The sequence below is a fragment of the Vombatus ursinus genome, unplaced genomic scaffold, assembly GCF_900497805.2.
Source record: "Vombatus ursinus unplaced genomic scaffold, bare-nosed wombat genome assembly UNPS02014784.1, whole genome shotgun sequence".
NCBI classification, from domain to species: domain Eukaryota; kingdom Metazoa; phylum Chordata; class Mammalia; order Diprotodontia; family Vombatidae; genus Vombatus; species Vombatus ursinus.
Window position 1 is genome coordinate 18,854,552 of NW_020954562.1, and position 27,559 is coordinate 18,882,110.

The window sequence follows — 27,559 nt, forward strand, 5'->3', positions numbered from 1 at the left end:
ACATATTATTGTGAAAGAGGAAGGCAGACAAACTGGTTTGGCATGTAACAAACAGTAATGAGGTACAGCATAAACATGGCAGCTTTTTCAACTATAACCAGTAGGTTAGTCAATTAATAAACATTTTTAAGTACCTGTTATGTGCCAGAAACTGTGCTAAGCACTGGGCATACAAAAATAGGTAAAAGATAATCCCTGCTTTCAAGGAGTTTACAATCTGATGGGGTGGGACAAATACATGCAAATACATGCAGATAAGCTCTCTACAGGATAGCTATGGAATGAGTAAGAGAAGGAAGGCACTAAAATTAAGAGAGGTAGGGGAAGGCTTCCTGTAAAAGATGAGGTTTTAGTTGGGACTTAAAGGAAGCCAGGGAAACCAGTAAGCTGAGATAAGGAGGAAAAGCATCCCAGGCACAGAGGCCAGTTAGAGAAAATGCTGGGCTAAATTGTAGCCATTCTATATAGCAGCTTTGAAATAAACCACAGACATATAAATGCCTATTGCCAGTATGACCCTGAACAAGTTATATATCCTCTCTGGGCTTCTGGTCCTTACCTGTAAAATGAAGGAGGAAGATATTCTAGATGGCCCCTAAAATGTCTTTCAGCCCCAACTCTATAATCTCATGATCCTATGAAATACAGTCAAAGAGGCTTGATGTAGTGAAGAAAGTGCTGGGTTTAGAACCAGAGGTTCTAGGTTCAAATTCTGGCTTGTGTGACACTGGTCAAGGCCTTTCATGATGGTTAGCATTTATATAGTGCTTTAATTTTGCAAAGCACTTTACATATGTTCTCATTTGTTCCTTGGCCGCTAGGTGGAGCACTGGGCTTAGAGGCAGGAAGTCCTGAATTAAAATCTAGTTTTAGACACTTATTGTATGAGTGACCTTGAGCAAGTCACTTAACCTCTGTTTACCTCAGTTTCCTCAGCTGTAAAATGGGAATCATAATAGCACCTACCTCCTAGAGTTGTTGTGAGGATCAAATGAGATAATATTTGTAAAATGTACAGTGTCTGATACATAGTTGGTGCTTAATAAATGCTTGTCTCTCCACCTCCCCCTTCCTCACAACAAGCCTGTGAGGTCCCTGCTTATTATTATTACCATTTTTACAAAGGAAAATAATGAGAATGAAAGAGATTACCTGACTTGTTCAGGGTTTTGTTACGACCTGGTATCTTACCTTTCCAAACTTTTTTACACCTTACTTTTCCTCTCCCTCCCCCTTCCATGGTACTTGGAGATCCTGTGACACTGGACTCTTCACTCTTTCACATAAGATATTCCATCTCCACATATTTTCACTGGCTGGAATAATCTCCCTCCTCTTTGATGCCTCCTGGTTTCCTTCAAGTCCTAGCTTTTCATTTTCTACAAGAATCATTTCTTGATTCCCCTTAATCTTAATGACTTCCCTCTATTAATTATCTCCACTTTGTACTATATATCTTAATTGCACAGAATTGTGTGTATATTGTCTTCTCTATTAGACTATGAACTCACTGAGAGCAGGGACTGTCTTTTGCCTTTCTTTGTTTCCCCAGTGCTTTGCACGATGCATGGCACATAGCAGGTGATTAAAAAATGCTTACTGACTGAGCCAATATTTCAACTCAAGTCTACCTCACTCCAAGTCCAGAATTGTATCTATACACCAGCATTTCCCAGCATCTCATCTTTAAGATGAGAAGGTGGGATTGAATAGTATCTAAAGTCCCTTTCATCTCTGTATTTATAACCCTATGATCACACACTCATACAATCTCTTTTCAATTGTCAATCATTGGGCCATTATGGGTTGGGTGAAATATGAAATGACCGAGGAAACAAAGGTTTGAGCTTCTGAGCATATTGATTTAGTTGGAAATGCTTGCCAAATGCATAACAAATTGGGAGCAGGCACCTTTTCAGCTTTGGCACTGGATCCCGAATAAGGGAGTGACAGACGTTAAAAACAATTAATCAAGGAAAAAGGACCCATATGTACAAAATATTTATAGCAGCTCCTTTTGTGTTGGCAAACAATTAGAAATTGAGGTGATGCCCATCAGTTGTGGAATGGCTGAACAAATTGTGGCATATGAATGTAATGGAATATTATTGTTACGTAAGAAATAATGAGCAGGTAGATTTCAGAAAAACCTGGAAAGACTTACATGAACTGATGCTGAGTGAAGTGAGCAGAACCAACACAACATTGCACACAGTAGTAGCACTGTTGTGTGATGACCAACTTTGATAGACTTAGCTCTTCTCAGCAACACAATGATCCAAGATAATTTCAAAAGATTCATGATGAAAAATGCTAGCCACATCCAGAGAAAGAACTATGGAATATGAATGCAGATCGAAACATACTATTTTCTTTTCTTTTCTTTTCTTTTCTTTTCTTTTCTTTTCTTTCTTGTGGCTTTTCCCTTTTGTTCTGATTCTTCTTTCACAACATGACTACTGTGGAAATATGTTTAATATGATTGTACATGCATAGCCTATATCAGATTGTATGCCATTTTGGGAACGTGAAGGGGGGGGTGAAAATTTAGAACTCAAAATCTTATGAAAGTGAATGTTGAAAACTAAAAATTAATTAATTAAAATGATTAATTAAGACCAACTAATTAAAAGAAAACAATCGGGACACAACATTAAGCAATTTGATTTCTAATTGGAAGAAAGATTAGGGATTTTCCAAGTTGGGATTGAACAGATGCGATTCCCTGAAATCAGAAGAGATGTCCCACTACCCCCAAGTATCTGTGAACAATCAAAGGCATATAGAAACAAGAACTAATTGATCAATATGGGGACAGTTTTCAGATAAGATATATGGGTTGCTTGAGATATATAATTGTAAGAAAAGTCCTTTCATCAATCTTAGGATCTGATTGGGTCAGTATAATCTATTTTCTTAGTTAAGGGTCTCTAAGCAGTAAGTAGAGGTTCAATTTAATTCAGAGGAATAAGTAACAAAGTATCTTTTTATGTGTTGACATAAAAATACACATGCAGCATGAATATAAATTGCATAATTATAAAGTGTTACTCATTCTATGGATGAGAAAACCAGAAAGCTAAAGTGATTTACCCAAGGAAGTTATGGTTTTGTAACAAAGCTAGCACTTTCAAAAGAGTGTTATTCTTTAAAGGAGTCACTTTGTGAGGTTATGCACTTATTACAACAATTTTCTCATTGCTCAAAACATTTTTGGAATTGCCATTAGAGACTGAGTTATTAGAATATACATCTCATCGCTATATAGACCCATATAATGTGTGCTTTTAATAAGTCATTTAAAGTCATTTTGATAACTTGAATAAGTCCTCAATATTTAATCAGTAAGCATTTATTGAGTGCTTGAATTCAACCCCAACCATGCTAGGGCTTACAGACTTACTCTTGTTCATGTCCTTTCATACATATGCATTGCAGAGTTGATCCAGCCAACATATGAGAGTCCTCCTAAATGTCTTGCCATTGCTTTGATGTCATTTCAGCACGTGACTCTCCAATGACTGTTTCTTGCTTTTACTACATGATTAAGTCATCTCCTTTTTTGGTATTACATCTTCCTAATGTTCTTTCTACCACTTTTACTAGAAATGCTTCAGTGGTGATATTCTGCATCTAGTCACACCTACCATGTGTTTCTCCATTGTCTTTTGGGTAGCTAGAAATCTTAATTCTTTAGAGACTATAGTATTCAGCATTACCAGAAGAAGTTTTATGTTTAAAGTCAAGTCTTGTTGTAAGAGAGAAGCTGTGGGTCATTAAAAACACAATGCACTTTACTAAATGCAATCTGGCATGGTCTCCTCTTCTATACACATCTGGGCCCAGTTAATTGTTCATACATAGTGTCTTTCCAAGCTATATATCTAAGATCATCTTTATGAGGTACCCATCCAAATATACAGCATAATCTGAATAGGCACTCTACATTCACCTATTTTTTTTTCCTTTGTGTATAGTTAGGCCAGACAATTTTGAATAGATATTGATCTTATTTGAGACTCTACAGTTTATTAAGACTTGATGAAATCAAATCAATTTTATCTGAAAACAGGAAATTCCAGGTGACCTCATCATTTATAAGAAATGCTTTTTCCATTTGGATTCTGCATGAGGCATCTGCCATGACAGGTGCAAATGCCATGGTTGAAATAAGTCATTTCATTTTATGCCTCACTTGATATTAATGACCATAGCATAATTGAACAAATTTGTCACTGTTGTCTCATCTTTCAAGGATTTAGGATATTTGGGGAAAAATTGCCTTAGGCACTTCCCCCCCCCCTTATCCTTATTTTAATGAATATTTACTAGTATGATCCTGAGCAAATTCTTTAACCATTTGGAATGTCCTCCTGTCTCTCTCTCCTCTCCCCCATTTTCACTTCTTTACTTCTTACTCATCCTTTGTAATCCAGTTCAAATGTTGTCTCTTCTATTTATAATCCCCCTTCTATCAGTGCTGAACTCACATATTCATTCTTTAGTTATGGCATTTATCAAATACTGCTTCATTATGGTTATTTGGGTATGTGTCATATCCCACATTATTAGTGTAATCTTCTTAGGGTCAGGTATCATGTCTTACTCATCTTTAAAGGCTTCCCAATACTTAATACAGTATATAGCTTTAGTTTCCCCTTAAGTAGAATAGGGATAATAATCCTTATCCTGTCTATCTCATAAGGCTCTTTTTGGAAAAAAAGAACTCTTTATAAATCTTAAAGAGTTATAAAATATGAATTGTTGGGGGTGGAAATAGGATGGTGGAGTAAAGGCAGGGACTCACCTGAGCTCTCCCCCAAACCCCTCCAAATACCTTTAAAAATTACTCTAAACAAATTCTAGAGCAGCAGAACCCACAAAAAGATGAAGTGAAACAAATTTCTAGTCGAAGACAACTTGTAAGGTCAGTAGGAAAGGTCTATTACACCTGGGTGAAAGAGGAGTGCATTCTAGCACAGACTGCAAGCACAGACCAGGCCCCAGCAGAGCTGGAGTATGTTTGCAGGCTACTGAATCACTGGCAGCAGTGGTGGTTTCCAGACTTCTCAGCCCACGGATACCAAAGACAACTTAAGAAGTCAACAGGAAAGGTCTGTTGCACTTGGGACAAGTGTAGCACAGTCCATCTCAGGCCCTGCCAGCATAGCAAAACAGGAGCAGGCATTGGGAGTGACTGAATCAGCAGTGGCAGCAGCTGTGGCTGCTTCCAGAGGTCTCAGCCCTCAGAAAGTAAGGGAGGTGTACTGGTCAGAAGGAGATTACAGAGGTCTTTTTTGCTAGCAATGGGGCAATACTCTGTTGCTTTGCCCATACTTGGATCCAGGTCACAGTCCTGAGTGGCAATCCCAATGTGAGGAGGAGCACTAGCACAGGAGAGCTTGTGGCCACATTGGAGGGGAGACACTCCTCACAGTTCAGGGCAGAAAACAGTGTTTGTGGTCACTCACAGACCAAGCACAGGCCAGGAGAGTAGTAAACACCTCTCCTCATATCAGACTTTAATTAAAATTAAAGCAGGCTAAACATTTTTGGGCCTCAGATAGGTTTTTAGCAGCTCACTTTCTAAGTAAAGGTATAATTAATGATTAAACTATTGTGTAAGTAAACTATATTAAAAAGAGAAACTAATTAATCAATATTAATATCAAATTAAATATTAAATTAACATCAAATAAATATTAAATCAATTAATATCAATTAATTACACTTATTACTTAAAAATTTAACAGCATGAAATTGCTCCTCTCAGACTAGAGAAAAATTAACAATGGTTGGTTGCTGCAGTTCAGGTGACAAACAGGAGACAGAATGCAGTGGCGACCTACCCTCCAAGTTATATGACAGGCACAATACTTACTAGTGTAAGGCATGTTAAGCCAGGATTAGACAAAGCCTTTGTTACATCTTTACTTTCTTTTACATCCTTTACATTTTTCACAGGCTGCCTGAAATCCTTTGGCGGGCCACAAGTGGCTCACAGGCTGTATGTTGTGCGGGTCTGCCTTAGATCATACCATATTGGAAAGGACTGAAAACTTACAGATCTCTAGAAGTACCTCTGTAAACAGCTGCACAGAACCCATGTAGGTTGGCCTTCCACTCTGGAAGCAGAGCCCTATCTTAATAAAGAGTTTAAAAAAGTCAAGTAATAGGCTGGGAAAATGAGCAAACAACAGGAAAAAAAATGACTCTTACTATAGAAAGTTACTATGGTGACAAGGAAGATCAACTTAGAAGAAGATAACAGTCAACACTCCAACATTCAAACCTTCAAAGAAAAAATATGAATTATATCAGGCCATAGAAGAGCTCAGAAAAGATTTTGAAAATCAAGTAAGAGAAGTAGAGGGAAATTAGGAAGAGAAATGAGAGTGATGGAAGAAAATTATGAAAAATGAATCAACAGCTTGATAAAGGAAACAAAAAAAATGCTGAAGAAAATAACATCTTAAAAATAGACTAGGTCAAATGGTGAAAGAGGTCCAAAAGTCCAGTGAAGAGAAGAATGCATTGAAAAATAGAATTGGCCAAATGGAAAAGGAGGGGCTCACTGAAGAAAATAATTTCTTAAAAATGAGAATAGAGCAAATGGAGGCTAATGACTTTATAAGAAATCAAGAAAAAATAAAACAAAATCAAAAGAATGGTAAAATAGAAGACAATGTATAAAATTTCAGTGGAAAAACAATTGACCTGGAAAATTGATCCAGGAGAGATAACTTAAAAAATATTGGACTACCTGAAAGCCATGATCAACAAAAGAGGCTATACATCATCTCTCAATAAATTATCAAGGAAAACTGCCCTTGTATTCTAGAACCAGAGAGTAAAATAGAATTTGAAAAGATCCACCAATCATCTCTAGAAAGAAATCCCAAAATAAAAACTCCCAGGAATACTATAGCCAAATTCCAGAGCTCTCAGGAGAAGGAGAAAATCTTGTGATCAGTCAGAAAGAAACAATTTGAGTATTGTGGAGTCATAATCAGGATAACACAAGATGTAGTAGCTTCTACATTTAAGGATCAGAGGGTTTGGGATGTGATATTCCAGAGCGCAAAAGTGCTAGGAGTAAAATCAAGAATCACCTACCCAGCAAAACTAAGTATAATCCATGAGGGAAAAAATGGACATTCAATGAAATAGAGGAATTTCAAATATTCTTGAGAAAAGACAAGAGCTGAATAGAAAATTGACTTTCAAATAGAAGACTTGAGAAGCACAAAAAAGTAAACAGGAAAGAGAAATCATAAGACACTTATTAAACTGTTTACATTACTACATGGGAAGATGATATTTTTTAACTCATTAGACCTTTCTAATTATTAGGTTGGTTAGAAGGAAAATATATAGACAGAAGACAGAGGTGTGTATTGAATATGAAGGAATGATATCTAAAAATAAAATTAAGGGGTGAGAGAGGAATGTCCTGGGGGAAAGAAAAAAGGAGAGGTAGAATGGGGTAAATTATCTCACATAAAAGAGGCAAGAAAAAGCTTTTATAGTGGAGAGGAAAAGGGGTTAGGTGAGGGAGAGTGAGTGTACCTTACTCTCATCAGAATTGGCTTCAAGAAGGAATAACTCACACACTCAATTGGGTATATAAATCTATCTTACCCTATAAGAACATAGGGGTGAAGGGGATAAGAGAAGGTGGAGTACTAGAAGGGATGGCAGATTGGGAAATGTGAGTAGTCAGAAGCAAAATACTTTAGAGAAGAAATGAGAAAGAAAATAGAATAAATAGGGCAAATAGGGTGGAGGGAAATACAGTTAGCAATAGTAACTGTGAGGAAAAAAATTGAAGCAAGTTTCTCTGATAAAGGCTTCATTTCTCAAACATATAGAGAACTGAGTCAAATTTATAAAAATGAGAGATTCTCCAATTGATAGATGATCAAAAGATATGATCAGTTTCAGATGAAGTAATCAAAGCTATCAATGGCCATATGAAAAATATTCTAACTCACTATTGACTAGAGAAATGTGGATTAAAACAATTCTGAGGTATTCCCTCATACCTATTTGACTGGCTAATAGGACAGCAAAGGCAAATGACAAATGTTGGAGAGGATGAGAGAAAATGAGACATTAATGCACTGTTGGTAGAATTATGAACTGATTCAATTATTCTGTAGAGCAATTTGGAACTATGCACAAAAGGTTATAAAATCATTACCTAGCATCTTCAACCTAGCAATACCACTACTAGGTCTGTATCTCAAAAGAGATTTAAAAAAGGAAAAGGACCGATATGTATAAAAAATTATAGCAGCTCTTTTCTGGGGGCAGAGAATTAGAAATTGAGGGGATGCCTATCAATTGTGGAATGGCTGAACAAATTATGGTATGTGATTATGATGTAATACTATTGTATTATAGGAAATAATGAGTAGAATGCTCACAGAGAAAGAAGGAAAGACTTATATGAACTGATGCAAAGTGAAATGTACTGTGTACAAAGTAACAACAATATTGTAGTATGATCAGCTTTGAATTGATTAGCTATTCTTGGCAATAGAATGATCCAGGACAGCTCTAAAGGGCTTATGATGAAAAATGCTATCCACCCACTAACAAAGAACTAATATTTTCTGAATGAAGATTGAAGCATACTTTTTTTAACTTTCTTTATTTTTCTTGAGGTTTTTTGACTATATTTTCTTTCACAACATAATTATTATGGAAATGTTTTATATGACTACACATGTATAACCTATAATTAATTGCTTTCCTTCTCAATGAGGGAGGCGAACTGGGGAGAGAGGAAGGGAGAGAAGTTGGAACTCAAAGTTTTACAAATGGTTGTTAAAATTGTTTTTATATGTAACAGGAAAAATAAAATACTTAATAAATTTAAAAATAATGAAATACAAATTGTTTTCTCATTATTATTGTACAACTTCAGCTCTTTATAAAATAATATATTTGGTATTTTCTTGGCCTTATTCTTATATACTGAGCCCAAAGGTATTGAACTATATAACTTCATTGTTAGTAAACTGATTGTAATCCTGGTTGTGGCTATTTGTGACCTTTTCCTTTCTCTAGGCCTTCTTTGGCATGTAGGAAACTGTTTTCAAGCTGATCTTTCCCAACAGTGCACCTTTCCTTATAATGTTCTCTCCATGTGGAATGCCATTCTCATTTCTGTCCTCTCCTACCATTTAGTATCCCCTGTCCCTTTAAAAATCCTACACCTCCTTTGGAACCAAGTTTATATATCATCTTGTCCATGAATTGTGCCCCCAAGTAGTAATGATCTTGACTAGGACTGAGGTCTCACATACACACACACACACACACACACACACACACCTTTGCTGTTGCACATTTTAAGTACTCTCTTACTATAATTATTTGTATCTCTCATCTCCCCTATTCTACTGTAAGTTTCTTGAGATCAAGGCAATGCTCAATTCCTTTTGTGTACGTTATGATATGTAGCAAAGGCTATTATATATAGGAACTCTATTAATATTTGTTGCTTGATTAAATGAATGCCTCCCACAAAAGTATGCTTGGGGTTTTAACATGAACCTAAATAAACATAAATCATCTGTATTTAGTTCATTAAATATTCCTCAATTACATGTACATTTTTTAACATTTGTTTTTAAAAATTTTGAGTTCCAAATTATCTCCCTCCTGCCTACTCTTCCCTCATTCCTTGAGAAGGCAAGCAATTTGATATTGATTATACATGTGGAATAATGCAAAACATATTTCCATATTGGTGATGTAAAAGAAAACAAAAAAATAAGAAAAATAAAGAAAGTTAAATAAAAGTGTTCTTCAATCCATATTCAGAATTCATCAGTTCATTTTCTGTTGGTGGATAGTGTTTTTCATCATGGGTCCTTTGGAATTGTCTTGGATCATTGCACTGATCAGAGTAGCTAAATATTTCACAGTTAATAATTCTTAAAATATCTGTCTATTTATATGGTTTTCTTATTGAATATTTTTATTCCTTCAATATCTTTTTCTTTTCTTGTTGCTATAGCTATAGCAAGATATATAAAATGCTATAGCATTTTAAATACAATATTGAATAATAGTGGTGATAATGAACATCCTTGCTTCACTCATGATCTTATTGTGAAGGCTTCAAATTTATCTCCATTACAGATAATCCTTGATTTTGATGTTAGATAGATACTACATATCAGTTTAGCAAAGGTTCCATTTATTCCTGTGCTTTCTATTGTTTTTAAAAGGAATGAATATGGTATTTTGTCAGAAACTTTTTTCTGTATCTATTGAGATAATTATTTGATTTTTGTTGAGTTTGTTATTGATATGGTCAGTTATGCTGATAATTCTCCCAATATTGAACCAGCCCTGTATCCCTGGTATATCCTACCTGAGATATACACACCTGGTTATAATGTATGATTGTTGTGGTATAGTGTTAAAATTTCCTTGCTGGTATTTAATTAAAATTTTTGCATTGATATTCATTAAGAAAATTGGTCTATAGTTTTTTCCCCCTACTGTTTCTAGTCTCCCTGGCTTAGGTATCAAAATTACATTTGTGTCATAAACAATTTGGTAGGATTTATCCTTTATTTTTCAAATCATTTATATAATATTGGGATTAATAGTTTTTAAATGTTTGGTAGAATTAACTTGTAAATCCAAATGGTCCTTTGGATTATTTTTGTAGGGAGTTCATTGATGAATTGGTAAATTCCTTTTTCTAAGATAGGGTTATTTAAGTGTTCTATTTCCTCTTCTGTTAATTGATAAAATGTCAGCACACTTTCCTGCAATCATGGTGGAAGGGTCGCAAAAAAGCGTATGTGTGGGGAGATTAAGGATCCTAAAATCACATAGTTTGTAGGCCATCTCTAAACATTAATTTAACTATAATCTTCTCAATGTGAGATCCTTTTCCAGTGACTAGTTAACAGTTGATCCATTTGTGGAAGTACAGATTAATTTTAATATTCACATTCTTACTAAGAATGAAACTGGAACCTGTCATTATAAATTGAAGCTAAAGAATATATAAAAAGGGAAGAAGACACTAAATGCAATTACACTAACTCTAATATGACCTAGTCAAACTTGCTATTGACATCTAAAAATGAGAATTATAGAAAGAAAAAAAGCATTGTTAACACTTTAGAAACTTAACTGCTGTTGTAAAGCAGTTCCTCCAACAAAGAAGCCAGAAAGATCTAAGAAAACATTTTATTTTATAAATAAACAGAGATACAGTGGAAGCCAAATATAATACCTTTGGTAGTATAATATCATTTGCAAAATATTAAAGAGAAGTGTGATGGAAAATTATTATAGAAAATTATAATAGTGGAGGGAAGGACAAAAAAGTTTTCCAAAAAACAAACAAACAAACCAAAAAAAACAAAAACAAAAACAACTTGGCTTGAGATCCAACCAAACTAGGTCCTCCCAAGATTCTTTATAGGTGGAACTGTAAGCATAACAATAAAAAACATAAAAAATAGAATAATCTGTGAAAGTTTTAATAACATGGTATTTTCTTTATTGATGATAGTAGAATAATTGCATTTGGATTCTAGTAACTTAGGTCTTGATGTGCTATATGAGCAAATAGAAGCAGCACTAAAGAAGAAAGAAAAAAAGATTGGATCGACTAAGTATAGACAGAAGACTTCCATGATGGAAGTGACAAAATTGTGAGAATTTCATATTTTTAAAGGATCAATTTTTAATCTCTTTTTTAACTGGGGAAGATACCAAACCATTGTAGAAAATAAGAGGTTCCTATCTTCTCAAAAAACAGGGACAACATCAATAGTCACCAACCTATAAGTATATAAATATATAATAAGTATGAAATTCTTTTGAGAATTATCTATATATATTGTAAAATATAAGGATTTCTCAAATTATTTTTATATAGCAGATCACATTTTCACTATCACAAAATTAATTGATTCAAAAGCATGGAGAATTTAAGATCCTGCTATGTTTATTTTTTGTTGATTACTTTGAAAAGACATTTGACTCAGTAGAATAAATTCTGTCCTTAAAATTATTTCTCCAAAAAAATTTCCATATGGAAATTTTTTTGGAGAAATAATTTTAAGGACAGAATTTATATACACATGCACATTTAAATATAACTCCTTGACAAGTACAGAGACAATTTTGTTAAGTGATAATTTGATTAGCAGAGTGAAGTGAGGTGGAAAAGAGCTATGCTAATAAAAATGATTTGCCACTGTAATGCAGGGTGCCTTCATGCAGTGTAAGTGAATGATGAATTTGCTCAAGTTGGTGAATTCTTCCAAATACCCCAGTTTGGGAGCAGCATTGTGCTGATTGCATCAAGCCTTTGACCATTCCATGAAGTCCCATTTGAGAACCATGACCACTCAAAAGAGATGAAATTAACAATCTTTTCAAGAAGAACCAAATGGATGAAGAATACCCATTTATTGACATGATAACATGTATTGGAATAGGAAGTCCATTGACTTAGTTCTTAGTAAAAAACAATTCAGTGTATCAGTTCATAAGATAGATAGTTTCAGTGGGCAGTTATCTGAGACCAGAATTCAGTAGGAGAAATAGAAGGGGCTGTGATCTTATTAGTAAAGGGAATTCCCAAGAGAGAAACCCCCTTTCCAGGGAAGATTGTTATCTTCCCTACAACTTACAGTTGTTTGCATCCATGAGAATGTTGAGGGATTTGCCCAGGGTCAAATAGATGGTATGTGTCAGACCCAGGTCCTCCTAATTCCAAAGTTAGCTCCTTATTCCCCAATATATGAATGAGCACTGTGACAGTAAGCATGCAAGAATGGGTGAGAGAGTGCACAAGAGAGATAATGAGATAAAATGAGATGGGAAAGAGAATTTGTTCCATGATTCAGAGCCATATGGTATCATAAGAAATCACTGAATAGTTTCTTTATGTCTGGGTTTATGCATAAAGCTGAACACTGCAGAATTAATGCTTTTGAACTGTGGTACTGGAGAAGACTTTTACGAGTCTCTTGGACAGTAGGGAGGTCAAATATATCAATACTTAAATTAATTCAGGCTATTCACTGGAAGGTCAAATACTGAAACTGAAGCTGAAATGATTTTGCCGCATACTGAGAAGACAGGACTCATTATAAAATACCTCGATGATGAGAAAGATTGAAGGCAAAAGTAGAAGGGGACAGCAAAGAATGATATGGATACAGAGTGTCATGGAAACAATGAATGTAAACTTGGACAGACTTCAGGAGATAGTGGAGGACAGCAGGGCCTGGTGTGCTATGGTCCATAGGGTCACAAAGAGTCAGGCATGCCTGGAATGACTTAACAACAAAAACATCTAATATCACTAGAGAGAAATGGGGAAAACTGTGAAGTAGATGAAATTGTTGTCTCCAACTTTGCTGGTGTCTCAGTCACCTCTTTTTCACCTATCCTGAGGCTCTCAGTATCCTTACTTTCTTTTTTCTTCTTCCTTTATCAAAACTTGTTCCTTGGAAATGTTCTGAAACTTACTGAAAAAAGATAAATGACTTACAACATAAAATATTATCCCTCTATGGTCATTTTTCAATTTTACGTGAATTCACCTATAAGTTAAAGAATTAAGGGCTTTCAGGAATCATTAAATAGAGAAGTCATGGTTTGTGCAGCAATGCCCTCCTGGAGCCCTTGGAATAAAACTTGGGAGAGGAGAGCCTGTTCCAGATTTGCTCTTTAAGGATACAACTTAAGGATGGGGGTCAAATTCAGATTGCATTCAGGGTAGTGTTAGTGACAGGCTGTATCAGAGTAAATGCAGTGTATAGACAGAAACTGAAGTATGTAGGCCTCCTGAGAAATATTTTTTTTCTAGCATAAACAACTATTTATTAATGAATCTAGAAAAATGTTTCTATTGAATTTTACTTTAATATTTAGGAAAATTATATGTTGAAATGTGTATCATTTCTGAATTCAATATATATTTACTTAAGTGTTATAATTTATATATTCCACAAGTTTGCATGTTCTTAATAAATGTGCTTTTATATGAATTGAATTGTTCTGGTAAAAAGTCCATAATGCCATTTTCTCTGCATTCATCAGATTTCCCCTAATTAAAATGTTCTGTCCTTGATTTGTTAACAAATGATACAAAGGCATTCTAGGTATATAGAGAAATGTTAATGGGGTAAGAGAATTTTATGACACCTTAGCTAAGACTTAGAAAAATGAATTTCATATGTAGGAAAATTTATTAAACTATATGTATGGGTAGGATACTTTCCTGTGTAAAATACTATGAACTTCATATGAGAAAAAAATAATTTTCAATTCTAGTGAAGTTAGTTCTTGAATCTCAGGTTTGAAAGAGACCTTAGTTATCCCATCTATACTTGAATGAGACTTATTTCTATGTCATTCTTATCCCATCTATATCTGAATAAGAATTATTTCTATATCATACCAGATGGTCATTCAGGTTTTGCTTGAAGATTTTCTATGGGAGTAACTTAATACTTTCTGAGACAACTCATTCTACTTTTAGATCACTAAAAATGCTAGAATGTTCTTCACAGGATAAAGCCTAAATTGTCTCTTTGCAACTTCTGACCACTGTTCCTACTCCCTGGCCTCTAGGGCCAAGTAAAACAATATAATCTAGAATAGATCAGAGGCTTTGCCTAGAGGATAGCTCTTTCAGCTTTAAAACTCATTCTGGGTCTTGTTGTTCTCATTGGTGAGCATCTCATAAGGCTCACTATAGCTAGCTGGCCTCCCCAATGCTTCACTTTATACCGAGACCATCTTCTCTCCATCTGCCACTTTACCTCCTCTTTTCCAATCCTGGAACCATAATTAAATCTACACTATTGCTACAGGAAATGTCATGATACTCTACTTCTCCATGCTCCACTCACTATCCTAGTGACTTTCCTTATCAAAACATCCCTCCCTGGCCACCACTCCCATTTGTCTTTTGCATTATAAAGTACTTAACAAATGTTTTTAATTCATTAATTTAAGCATGCATGCATGCATTCATTCATTCCACATGAGAGTTCTTCAGATCCATGAAGATAGCTATCATACTTAATAGAAGTAGAAAAGATTAAGAAGTGGTGGCAAGAATGTAAAGAAGAACTATACAGGGAATATCTTAACATCACTATGGTGATAACCACTATGATGTGGTTTCTGATCTAGAGCCAGATATCTGGCTAAAAATAAAGCTAATGGAAGTGAATGGAATTCTAGTCCTAAAAGATGATGCTGTTAAAATGCTGCACTCAATATCCCAGAAAATTTGAAAAATTGAACAGTGGCCACTGGATTGGAAAAGATTGGTTTATTTTCCAACCCTAAAGAAGGGCAATTACAAAGAATGTTCAAATTACTGAACAATGGTGTTCATTTCACACTACAGCAAGGTTATGCTTAAGATTCTAAGATTCTGCAAGCTGGGCTTCAGCAATATGTGGACCAAAAATTACCAGAAGTGCAGGCTGGTTTTCAAAATGGCAGAGGAACTAAAGACCAAATTTCTAGCATTGTTGGATTATGGAGAAAGCAAAGGAGTTCCAGAAAAGACAGACGAAAATAAAAACATATGCTACTTCATTGACTACACTAAAGCCTTTGACTATGTGATTCACAACAAAATGTGTCAAATCCTCAAAGAGATGGGAGTATTAGATCATCTTGCTTATCCTCTGAAGAATCTTTTCATGGGTTAAGAAGCAACAATTAGAATTGAACATGGAACAACTGATTGGTTTAACATTGGAAAACAAGTATGATAAGGCTGTATATTGTCACCCTATTTATTTAACTTTTAAGCAGAGTACATCATGAGAAATGGCAGGCTGGACTAATCAAAAGCTGGAATTAAGGTTTTTGGGAGAAATATCAACAATCTTAGATATATAGAATATAGCACTCAGGTGAAAGCAAAGAACACTTAAGAAGCCTCTTGATGAGGGTGAAAGATAAAGGTGTAGGAGCTGACTTAAAGCTTAACATTAAACTTAATATTAAACTTAACATAAATTAAATAATTAATTATACTAATTAACCAATCAATTAATTTAAACAAATTAAATGTAAATTCAATAATTAAACATAAATTGAATTATAAATTAAACATTATTAAACTTAACATTAAAAAATGGCTTAACATTGACAAAAAACACTAAGATCATGACAACTGGTCCCATAATTTCCCAGCAAATAGAGGGAAAAGAAATGGAAGCAGTGTCATATTTTATGTTCTTGGCCTCAAAGATTGCTACAGATGGTGACTGCAGCCATGAAATTAAAAAAAGAAAAAGAAAAAGCTTATTCCTTGGAAGGAAAGCTATGGCAAATCTGGACAACATACTAAAAAGCAGAGACATCAACTTGCCAAAAAAGTCTGTATAGTCAAGACTATGCTTTTTTTTTCAAGTAGGAATGTATAACTGTGAGACTCTAAAGAACTCTCTAACAAACTCTAAAGGACTCTAAAGAAAGCTGAATTGTGGTGCTAGAGAACATTTTTGAGAGTCCTTTGGACAGCAAGGAGATCAAATCAGCCAATACTTTAAAAAATTAATTCAGGCTACTCATTGGAAGGACAAATACTGAAGCTGAAACTTAAATACTTTGGTCACATAATGAGAAGAGAGGACTCATTGGAAAAGACCCTGATGTTGGGAAAGATTGAAGACAAATGGAGAAGGGGATAGAAGAGGATGAGATGGATAGATAGTGTCATGGAAGCAATGACAATGAAGATGAGCTTGGAGAGACTTCAGGAGATAGTGAAGGATAGAAGAGCCTGACATGCTATGGTCATGGGGTCACTAAGAGTCAGGCATGACTGAATGAATGAACAACAACAATCATATTGCACCTAAGTCTTCTCTTTTCCATGTTAAACATCCTTTATCTGAGCCTTATCTTGTCTTTTCCTGCCCTAATTGCTCTTCTTTGGAAACTCTCTGTTTTATCAATATGTTAAAATGTGTTTTTGGCTTGAGAACGCCCTTTACAAATCTATCACTTAATAACTAATAACTAGGGAGCTGTCCCAGGAAAATAGAAGTAATAACAAGGTTTTACATATAGTGTCAGAATCTGAATTTTTACCCAGCTCTTCCTGATTCCAAGTCCAACATTACTTCAAGACCATCCATTACTTCACAATACCACTCAGTTTATGAATATTCTTCCTAAAATGTGGCACCCAAGTCTGAGCCCCATTTTATAGATGTGCTCATGCCATCTACATTAGTGAATATGATGAAAATAGCTAGCATTTATGTAGTGCCAAGTATGCAAAGCACTTTACAAATGAATCCCCATTTTACAGATGAGGCACCTGAGACAGAGGTCCAATTACTTGCCTAGATAGCTAGTATCTGAGCACAGATTTAAACTCAGTTCTTCCTGACTGCAGGTGCAGAAATCCATCCAATGCCTTGCCTATAAACAATACTGGAATCATGATATACTGTCATTCAAATTGACAGTATATCTGTCAATTCTTAACTCATATACTGTCAATTCGTAACTCAGTTTAAGGAAGGTCCATCTTGGATCTCATCATAGAGAAATTATTTAGAAAGACATTGGAGGGCTTTTTTCTTGTGTGAGCTTGTGTGTGTGTGTGTGTGTGTGTGTGTGTGCATGAGTGTGTGCGTGCACACGTTGGTATTTCGTGGTTAATGTGTCAATAGAAAGGATACAGGACAACATTCTAAAAGTTATTATTAATATCATATAAAAGTATAAAATGCTTTCTAAAATTTTATAAAGCAGTGTTATTTCTGAAACACATCTTTACACTAGCTGGTCCCAAATAATACCAAATATTATTGTTAGCATGGCATGCATAATAATCCTTGCATGATGTTTTGTGCACACCTGTGACCACCAATAAGGGAGTTGTGCCTCAGTTGTCATCCAAATATGTTTTCTCCATTTTTCCCTTCGATGTTGTAATGGAGTCCTTTAATTTTCAAAGGTTTATGCATATTGAGAAAAAACATTTAAATTAATATCAACATAAAACTTAAAAATTCAAACATACCTCTTCTACTTCTGATACTTCAAAAGATGTGCTCTCAAATCTAGAAGCTCTTATAATTCTTCTGAATAGTGAGGAGAATGTTTGGCTGGAAGTTAGGGTGGTTATTTGGAAATTTACATGGTAATATGTCATTTGAGAAGATTTGCTGCCAGAGGAGGGCAACCAGGATGGTGAAGAGTCTTAGTCCTGCCTTGTGAGTTAGTTGAAGCTGGGACTGCTTGGGGAGGAGAAGAGAAGATAGTGGGAGAGGGAACAAGACAGCTGTCCTCAATTATTTGAACATCTATCTTATGAAGAAAGGATGAGACTTGTTGTTCTTGGTCCCAGACAAAGGTTCTTGACTATTTTGTATATGTGTGTTATGGACCCTTTTGGCAATCAGTTAGAGCCTGTGAGCCCCTTCTCAGAATAAAATACAAATAAAATCAATTATATTAAAAATAGTTTCCAAAATGAGTAGCTAGGTGGTACAGGGGATAGAGAATGGGCTTGGAGTCAGGAAGATTCATCTTCCCAAGTTCAAATCTAGCCTAAGACATATAATAGCTGTGCACCTCTGGGCAAGTCACTTTACCCTGTTTGCCCCAGTTTCCTCATTTGGAAAATGAGCTGGAGAAGGCAATGACAAAGCACTCCAGTATCTTTGCCAAGAAACTCCAAATGGGGAAAGAATCAGACACAACTAAAATCACACAACAACAGTTATCAAAATATTTTATTAAAAAGTTCAGGGATCCCTGAAATCCTTTATTACAGGAGACAGAACTAGGAGCAGAAATATCGTTTAGTGAAAAAAACTTAAGCTTTGTATAAGGAAATACATGATAATTTTTTAATGCTTGCATTCCCATAGTGGAACTTGCAGCCTCAGGATGTAGTGCATGCTCATTCATGGGAAATCTCTAAACAAAGGCAGATAACCTTTCTTTGTAAGGGGATTTTTTTTTTTGGATATAGATAGAATTAGGTGGCTTTTCATGTCTGAAATTTTTTGATTCTCTTATGCATTGTCAGCAAAGGCAAAGTGATGACTCAAGTGTTGCTACAGTCTTAAAAATCCCTTTTCTGCCTGTGATTAGAGTACAGCAGCTTTATTCCCCCTTCTCTTTGGTGGTACTGCAGAGACAAGGAGGAATACTTAGAGTACATGAATCTTAATTTATCTGACCCAGGTACCTCACCACCAGCTGCATGTATTTCACAGCTTGGTTGGCAATTAATGATGTAAGCCTTTCTATCCATTTCATTTGGGAAACTGTAAGGTGCATGAAATTGAAATATTACATCACTGCAAGTAGATCTATAAAAAAAAAGTTTCTTTACATATACCTCTTAGAATTTCCCTTCCTCCTCCATAGAATCTAGCTAATTCATATGAATACCATTAGCATAAAATAACAATGAAACTTTGATGTTTATCTGGATTATCAGTAATTTGTTTACTTACTGTTTAGAAAATAAAATTTAAGAATGCTTTAGTTCAATTCAATAGGCTGAAGACATTTGTTGGAAACTACTTAACTTCCTTTGAAATTTTTAACCTTTTCTTTTATTGGCAAGACATAACATTTCTTTTCCTTTTTTCATGGTTAGGACTATAGAGTTAACATCTTCCTGAGGCAGAAATGGAATGATCCTCGGCTGAAACTGCCCAATGATTTTAGGGGCTCAGATGCACTGACAGTGGACCCCACCATGTACAAGTGCCTGTGGAAACCTGACCTATTTTTTGTCAATGAAAAGAGTGCAAATTTCCATGATGTTACACAGGAAAATATCCTCCTCTTTATTTTTCGGGATGGAGATGTCTTAGTTAGTATGAGGTACAGTTTCATATTATCATTTTCTTTTAAAATCAGTGGTTCACTTGAGAGATATTGTCAATGGCATCTAAGCACTCTATTTATATTTTCAGATTATCTATTACTCTTTCCTGCCCTTTGGACTTGACCTTATTTCCTATGGATACACAACGTTGCAAGATGCAATTGGAAAGCTGTATGTACATAATATTAAGCATGATATGGGTTCATTTAAAAATGCCTAAAACAAATAGTTGCATATATCCTCAATATTGTAGAGAATAATTATAAAGATGAATGTTATTAATTATAAACCATTCACTAGTTTTCTTTTGTTTAGGACACATTTGTTCTATTCACTAATCAACATATGCTCACTTATTAATTCATACACAACTTTATTATCCTGTTATATAATTTTATAACACTGATGTAGAAACAGATTTTTTAGCTAATTTCTAAGTATGGAATTATCATTGCAAAGAAAAAGAAAAAAACAATTTATGTAATTTCAGAAAGTTCATTAATTAACATGTTTATTGTTAACTGAAGAGGTAGCCTAGCATAGTGGATTGAGAGATGGTCTAGAAGCCAGGTAAGTTAGGGTTTAAGTACTGTCTCTGACCCATACTGGCTCTTTTAATCTCTATGTACTGTCCTAGCAACCCTCTAAACTTGTAAGTGCAGAGAAGCTGCTGATCTGTGCTGGTAGAAGGAATTTCCTCACCTGGGAGTTCCCTATACAGTATTAATTTACAGGTCTATCCTTTGCCCCATTCTTTAACTACCAAACACAAGATGAAAATGATTTGAATTTGGGATAACCATGTTATTGGATACAATTGGGAAATTATATGTGATGTGGGAAATTATAATGTGAAAACAACACCAACAAAATAGAATTAGTCCCATTCAGAAGCTCAACATTGGGTTTATCAACGATACTTGTTTTTGAAGTTGTTAAATATTTTAATTAAGAGAAAGTGTTGCAAGTCACTACACAACTTCCAGGAATACATGAATGGTTACCAATATTTTTTCTGCAGTATATAAAGCATTCTGTTCAATATCATGAATATCCTGGGCAGACAAAATATTTTACAGACTGTGGTTCAATTATTATTAAATTTTTCTCTGTAATGTGCTGAAATGGAACTTAAACTTGAGCAGTGATTTTTTTTCTTACTTTAGAAAAGTTCACCCAACTATAAAAGGAAAATGTCTGCATATGTTTCCAAGACTGTGCATTCAGTATTTGATCCTATTCCCAGATACACCCAAGGGTAGCCTTAAGTAATCTGTATGTTTGAGGGATAAACAATAGAGTCTTTATGTTGTATGCTCTAAGATTATACAGGATCCTTGTACTATGTTAGCATTGCATATCTTCACCATCTGTGCTTTAAAATTCAGAAATCATGCTTCCATTAAGCAAAATATTGAGAATATACCCATTTATTGGGTTGTTTTTGTTGTATTGTGATAGCTATCGCCCTAGAGTTGGGTTTAGGTTTGGGTTCCTCAATTAGTGAGTATTTCAGTACTTGAACCAGATGATCAGCTGCTACCTTGAGTATCCAGGGAGCAAATTGAACAACTATTTGCTTCATTCATGTTCTCTAAGCAATTCCACTTGAATCTTTTGGCCCAGATCTGTCTTCTATAAGTTCACTGGGGGCAGTCACCTTTCAGATAATATTTGAACTCGGGCATGTAATTTCAGTGATATGAGGACATTTGTTTACTGCCAACATGAAGAGAAGAGACTAATTATGCGCTATGATGAAGCATACCTCTTTTTTTGACCTTGATGATTCTCCACTTGAGCTATGCTACTTGACATGAGGGAAAAAGAATCACTGTAGTTATTCATTAGCTGCCACACTTATCTATATGAGGACAGAAGAGAAATAAAGACAGACCAAGCACTGGCCAGTTAAGCAGAGACTCCTGGAGCCTGAAGGAGAGTGAAAACTGAGTAAGATGCTGGTTGTCTCATCTTTCTGCTTTTCTTGAATATGTGCCTTCTAGGAGTCTGGGGCTTTTTCACTCAGGTTTCTGTCAGATGGAAAGAAGAGTTCTTTATAAGTTATTTTGGAGGCAAGGGAAGTTGAACTTACTGAGGATCAATGTGTCTCTCTGTATGAATATGGAAATATTGAAACTCAAATGCAACTCATTCTTTATTTTCTGCTAAAATAATGCTATCTAACACTGTAAGTTACATATGAGTTGCAGATCTTTTTTGTTGTAGGGGATTTCCACAATGAAAATCTCTTATCCAGAATAAATCACCAGTTCAGAGCCCCAAGTTGCATGCATGACAAGTATTGCAGTAGTGTGCAAATTAACTAGGACAAAGTAAAATGTTAGTGTATAATAAACTTTATACACCCCGGACTAATTTTTAATAGGCAATCTATCCCCACATTACAGCAATCACTTCTTTCCTGCAATTTGACATGGAATTTACAAAAATTTTACAAATAGTCTTCATCATTTTAAAAATCACATTTTTATCACATAAAGTATATCTTTGACAGTTAATTTTTCCAAAACTAGCCTTGATGATAGCACCCAAGTTTTTATTGAGTTTTACATAAGGTGAGTTACCAGGCCTTTTTCCTCCACTTTTAAAATTATTGTTTTTATTCAATTAATGAGCATCTAGCCTCTCTCCCTGTGTATCCTTTCCCTTCTTTTTTTTTGTTGTTTCTTTTAAGATCATCATAACATAATAGAGATTTTTCCCAGGTTCTGAATCTTATCTGACTGTATCCTTTGTTGTCTTGGGCTGAAAAGATGACCCATTGGAGTTTCTCCTTCAATATCCTAATGACTACTCAGTCTAATTTTCTTCTTTGATAGTTGTTGTAGAGCTTGTGGGAGGAGTTGGGTTATCCTTATTTCTCCTACTAGTTTATCTCACAAAATCTCAAGTCTTTGGAGACTGTTAATCTCTGTCTCTTAGATAAATTTCTTAACCCTTCATTCCATTTGCATGATGTAAGGCCTTTTTTGTAGTATCCCATGTCTATTTAGGAATCTCTATAATTCCAGAATAATTCTCTTCTCCATGTATAAATATACTTCTTAGATTTAATCATTTTCTCTTTGTGGACAAGATCTATATACCACCAAAATTTGATGAGGGGTGAGGGAGAAGGGATGTTTTACTAAGGAAGATACCTAGATCTTATAGGCTCATCTAGTATGCTTGCAACAGTTTAGTTATACTTTTAAATGAAAAAGTTAGTTTCAGCATTGAAAATTACCCCTTTCCAATCTTCAGAACTCCATTCTTTGTACTGTCTTACCCATGACAATATTTTTTCGTAGTAAAGATTATCAATACTTTTGTTTCACTGTTATTGTTATGGTGTGTGTGTGTGTGTGTGTTTCCGTGTGTGTGTGTTTCTCTGTGCGTGTGTGTGTATTTTAAATACCAGTCTTCTCTCTATTCTTCCAACATTAGGCAGCCTTTGGTGTGCTACAGAGGAATCAATACCAACCTGTTTCATTGCTAAATCCCTCTGAAGGTCTTTGCTTGTTTTTTTGAAGATTAATTTGGCTCATTTGTGGCAATTATTTGCCAATGCTTGGTGGTGTTTTTATTTTTGATCATACTTTTCTTTGTGATTTGGCACAACTGATTCTATTTCATCATGGGCTTGAATGATCCTTGGAATATTTTATTTCTTCACATCAACAGCCACTTCAATATCCCTAGTAGTTGTTGAAATGTGCTTGTTAAGAGTGACAACTTGGGGCAGCGAGGTGGCACAGTGGATAGAGCACCGGCCCTGGAGTCAGGAGGACCTGAGTTCAAATCTGGCCTCTGACACTTAACACTTACTAGCTGTGTGACCTTGGGCAAGTCATTTAACCCCATTGCCTAGCCAAAAAAAAGTGACAACTTTCATGAGATTCCTTAGAGTAATACTTCTTTAAAAAACAGAATTAAAAACACAGCATATATGTATATGTATATGGCATGAAATAAAACACTCAATTGATGGAAAACTAAAAGTAGCAAATATAGGTCATATCTAGTTTCATCTGGTCAAGGTCAGACATTTTGAGTCAGTTTAGTGTCAGGAGAAGTAGATGCATAACCATTGCTGTCATAAATTGAAACCATATCAAAAATATTATTAGCCCCAAGGAGTTCACATGCCATTAACTTACTGTGTATTCACACACTTTCTAATCTCTAGTTGTCTAGCTCTCTGGTGCAGCAAGGCTCTGCAAACTCTGGCATGTCTATCTCTCTACCCAGTCTTCCTCTGCATTTCCTGAGAGAGTTCTAAATCCTGGAAGCGAGAGAACCCCTAATCAATTATTTGAAACTTAGGGCTGGAAACTTTGAAATCTAGTTGGAAATTTTGATGTTTCCTAGAGCCACTGGTCACAGTGAACAATCTATGAAATTTTACTTCTTATGTTCATTTCTCTTTTAAAATTCTATTATGGACACTGTAGTTGACATTGAAATATTGCCACTTTTATAAAGTTGGAATCATACCTTTGGAAAAATACTTAAGTGTTCATTGTTTTTCCAAAGTGAGGTTTTCATCTTTCACTAAAGTAATAAAACTCTATAAAAAGCTGGAAAGTTTGCTTTCTAATGTCTTTGAAACTTTAAATAAATCTTATCCAGGGCACATCACCTCTAGAGTAGTATTCATGGCACTGATGATCACTGTCAGTAGTTATCTTTAAATACAAAAGACTACTCAGAATTTGACTGTTTCAGAAGCTTGAGCCACAGTACATGGGTAGCAAAGGTGTTTGCAGCATATATAATAACACCTAGAAATAGCATAGTTTAAATTAGCTGGCTATTCTTCCTTTGTACATGGTTTATACATTGACATTTTATGACCTCTTTTTTGTCTAATATTGAAATTAGCTAGTATGAATCTTGTTTAAGTTCTATGTAACACTAAGTTGACCAGAAATAATAGAAAGGCTGCATTGAAGTAATTATGCAGGGTTTAAAAAAGAACAGATTGCTTGATTACTTTTACAGACATTATGATACAGTTATGGGCCTAGAGATATATAATGGTATCAAAGAAGTTGAATCTTGCAAAGCACTATAGAAGTCATTTAGCACATCCTCTGCTTACTTCCCCCTTTAAGGGAGAAGAAAATGAGGCCCAGAGACATTTTATGTGACTTGATCAAGGTCTCATAGCCAGTGACAGAACTGGACTCTGAAAACAGATCTTATCATTTCAAGTAATGTACTCTTTCCAGGGTACCATCAGTTGGCCACAACATATGTCTGCACATTCTTTTCTTTTTAAAAAATTATACATTCTTTTAAGATCCAATTGTATGAAAAAAGTTTAATGATGTTATTTTATAACCTTTGCTATGTTAAAATTTCAAATTATCTAGAAGAAAAAATAAAATTAAAGTTATTATACGCATGATATTCATACATACATTTCTGCCTGATGTGCATAATTCAAACTATTTTTTGTTTGTTTTTCATAAAGTTGGTTATACAACGGATGATTTGCGATTTCTCTGGCAATCAGGGGATCCTGTCCAGTTAGAGAAAATAGCTTTGCCACAGTTTGATATTAAAAAAGAAGATATTGAATATGGTAACTGTACCAAATATTACAAAGGCACTGGTAAGTAATCTTTAGGATAAAAAGAGAATCTGTATCAGATAACATTCTTTAATTTGATTGTAATATCAATAAATGACCAAATGTAGAATAAAAGAGAATTATGCAAAAATAATTTTGAAATAGCAATAAGCTGGTAATATCCTAATTTTGAAAAAAAATTCACATTTACTAAGGTATTTTTGTACTTTCTAATGATATGACAGTTGCATTATTGATTTGACCTTTCTTATATACTTTTCTGGATCTGAAAGCTTTGATAGAAAACTTAAATTTTATGTGCTGAAAATGTAGACTACCCCACCCTGAGCAAATTGCTTTTTCTAGTGAAACTAAGAAACACCATTTCTGACAAGACCTCACTGGGTAGCAAAACAATACTGGAAATGAGAATGTCATTGAGATTGGTTTAATCCATGTAAATTCAAGCAATTACTTATTTTGCCAGCTTCAGGGTGATGGGTGACATGTGTTTCATTTTGAAGAAAAAATGTTTTCTAACCTTTATCCTGGTCAGAGAATCTATTAATCAATCAATAAACATTTATCAAAACAGTGTCAGACACTGTGAAAAGTTCTGGGGATTAAAAAAAAGGCAAAAGACAAGTCCCTGCCCTTAAGAAGAACAAAGCTTTTTATTTTTAAAATATTTATTTTTAATTTATTTTTAATATTCTTAAAAAATTGAGTTCCAAATTCTCTCCATGCCTCCCAACCCTCTTCCACCCACTGAAAAGACAAGTGATATGATATCAATTATACACGTAAAATCATGCAAAATACTTCTGTGTTAACCATATCACAAAAAAGAAAAGCAAGAAAAATAAAGTGAGAAAACTATTACTCCAATTTGTACTTAGAGTTCATCAATTTTCTCTCTGGAGGTGGATAGCATTTTTCATCATGAGTCCTTTGGAATTGTCTTGGATCATCGTATTGATTAGAGTATCTAAGTCTTTCACAGTTGATCATCATTACAATACTGCTGTTACTGTATACAATGATCTTCTGGTTTTGCTCATTTCACTTTGCGTCAGTTCATATAGGTCTTCCCATGAGTTTCTGAAACCACCCTCCTCATACTTTCTTATAGCATGATATTACCTAATCACAAACATGTGCCACAATTTGTTTAGCCACTCACCAATTGATGGGCATCCCCTCAGTTTCCAATTCTTTGCCACTACAAAAAGAATCACTATAAAGATTTTTGTATATAGAATTCCTTTTCCTTTTTCTTTGATCTCTTTGGTGTATAGAACTATCAGTGGTATTGGTGTGTCAAAGCATATACAGGTCTTATAGCCCTTTGGGCACAGCTCCAAATTGTTCTCCAGAATGGTTGGACCAGTTCACAACTCCACCAACAGTTCATTGGTATACCTATTTTCCCTTATCCTTTTCAGTATTTGTCTATTCTGAAAGGTGTAAGGTGGTACCTCTGAGTTATTTTAATTTGTCATTCTTTAATCAATAGTGATTTAGAATATTTTTTTCATAGAAGTATAAATAGCTTTAATTTCTTCTTTTGAAAACTGCCTCTTGGAAATTAGTCAATTGGATAATGGCTCTTATTTTTTTTCTAAATTTTCTAAATTTCAAAATGTTTTAAAATTTTTTTCTAAATTTATAAATTAAAAAATGGTAAATTTTAAAAATTTGAATCAGTTCCCTATACATGCGATAAAAGAGGACTTTATCAGAGAAGCTTACTGAAATTTTTTATTCATATTACTTCATTGTCTATGGTACCTTTTATCAAACACAAAGAATTTTAGAATAAGAATTAGAAACCAGTAAAGGCAGTACATCCTTTAAATACAGCTGGGCCTATGTTACAGAAAAGCTGATCTGATAAGAAGAACAAATTGACCTCATTCATTAAATTATATCTAACATTTGTAGAAATGAAAAAACATGACTCATTTGTCAATGTTCTTGTAACAAAACTACTGTTTTTCAGAAATTGAGATACCCATTTTTATAGTCATGAAGACCTGAGTTAAAAACAGACCTCAGACTCTTATTGTCTGTATGGGCAAGTCACT

At 34.6% G+C, this 27,559-nt stretch overlaps 1 protein-coding gene across 2 annotated transcripts in view; it reads left to right on the forward strand.

Moving 5' to 3' along the window:
- Nucleotides 1-27,559, forward strand: part of GLRB (glycine receptor beta) — a 112,914-nt gene that overhangs the window by 46,393 nt on the left and 38,962 nt on the right. For both annotated transcript variants that reach the window (XM_027866906.1, XM_027866905.1), the window contains exons 5-7: nucleotides 19,658-19,887; nucleotides 19,980-20,062; nucleotides 25,374-25,514. In XM_027866906.1, the coding sequence (XP_027722707.1) occupies nucleotides 19,658-19,887; nucleotides 19,980-20,062; nucleotides 25,374-25,514 (454 nt within the window). The remainder of the gene's footprint in view (nucleotides 1-19,657; nucleotides 19,888-19,979; nucleotides 20,063-25,373; nucleotides 25,515-27,559) is intronic.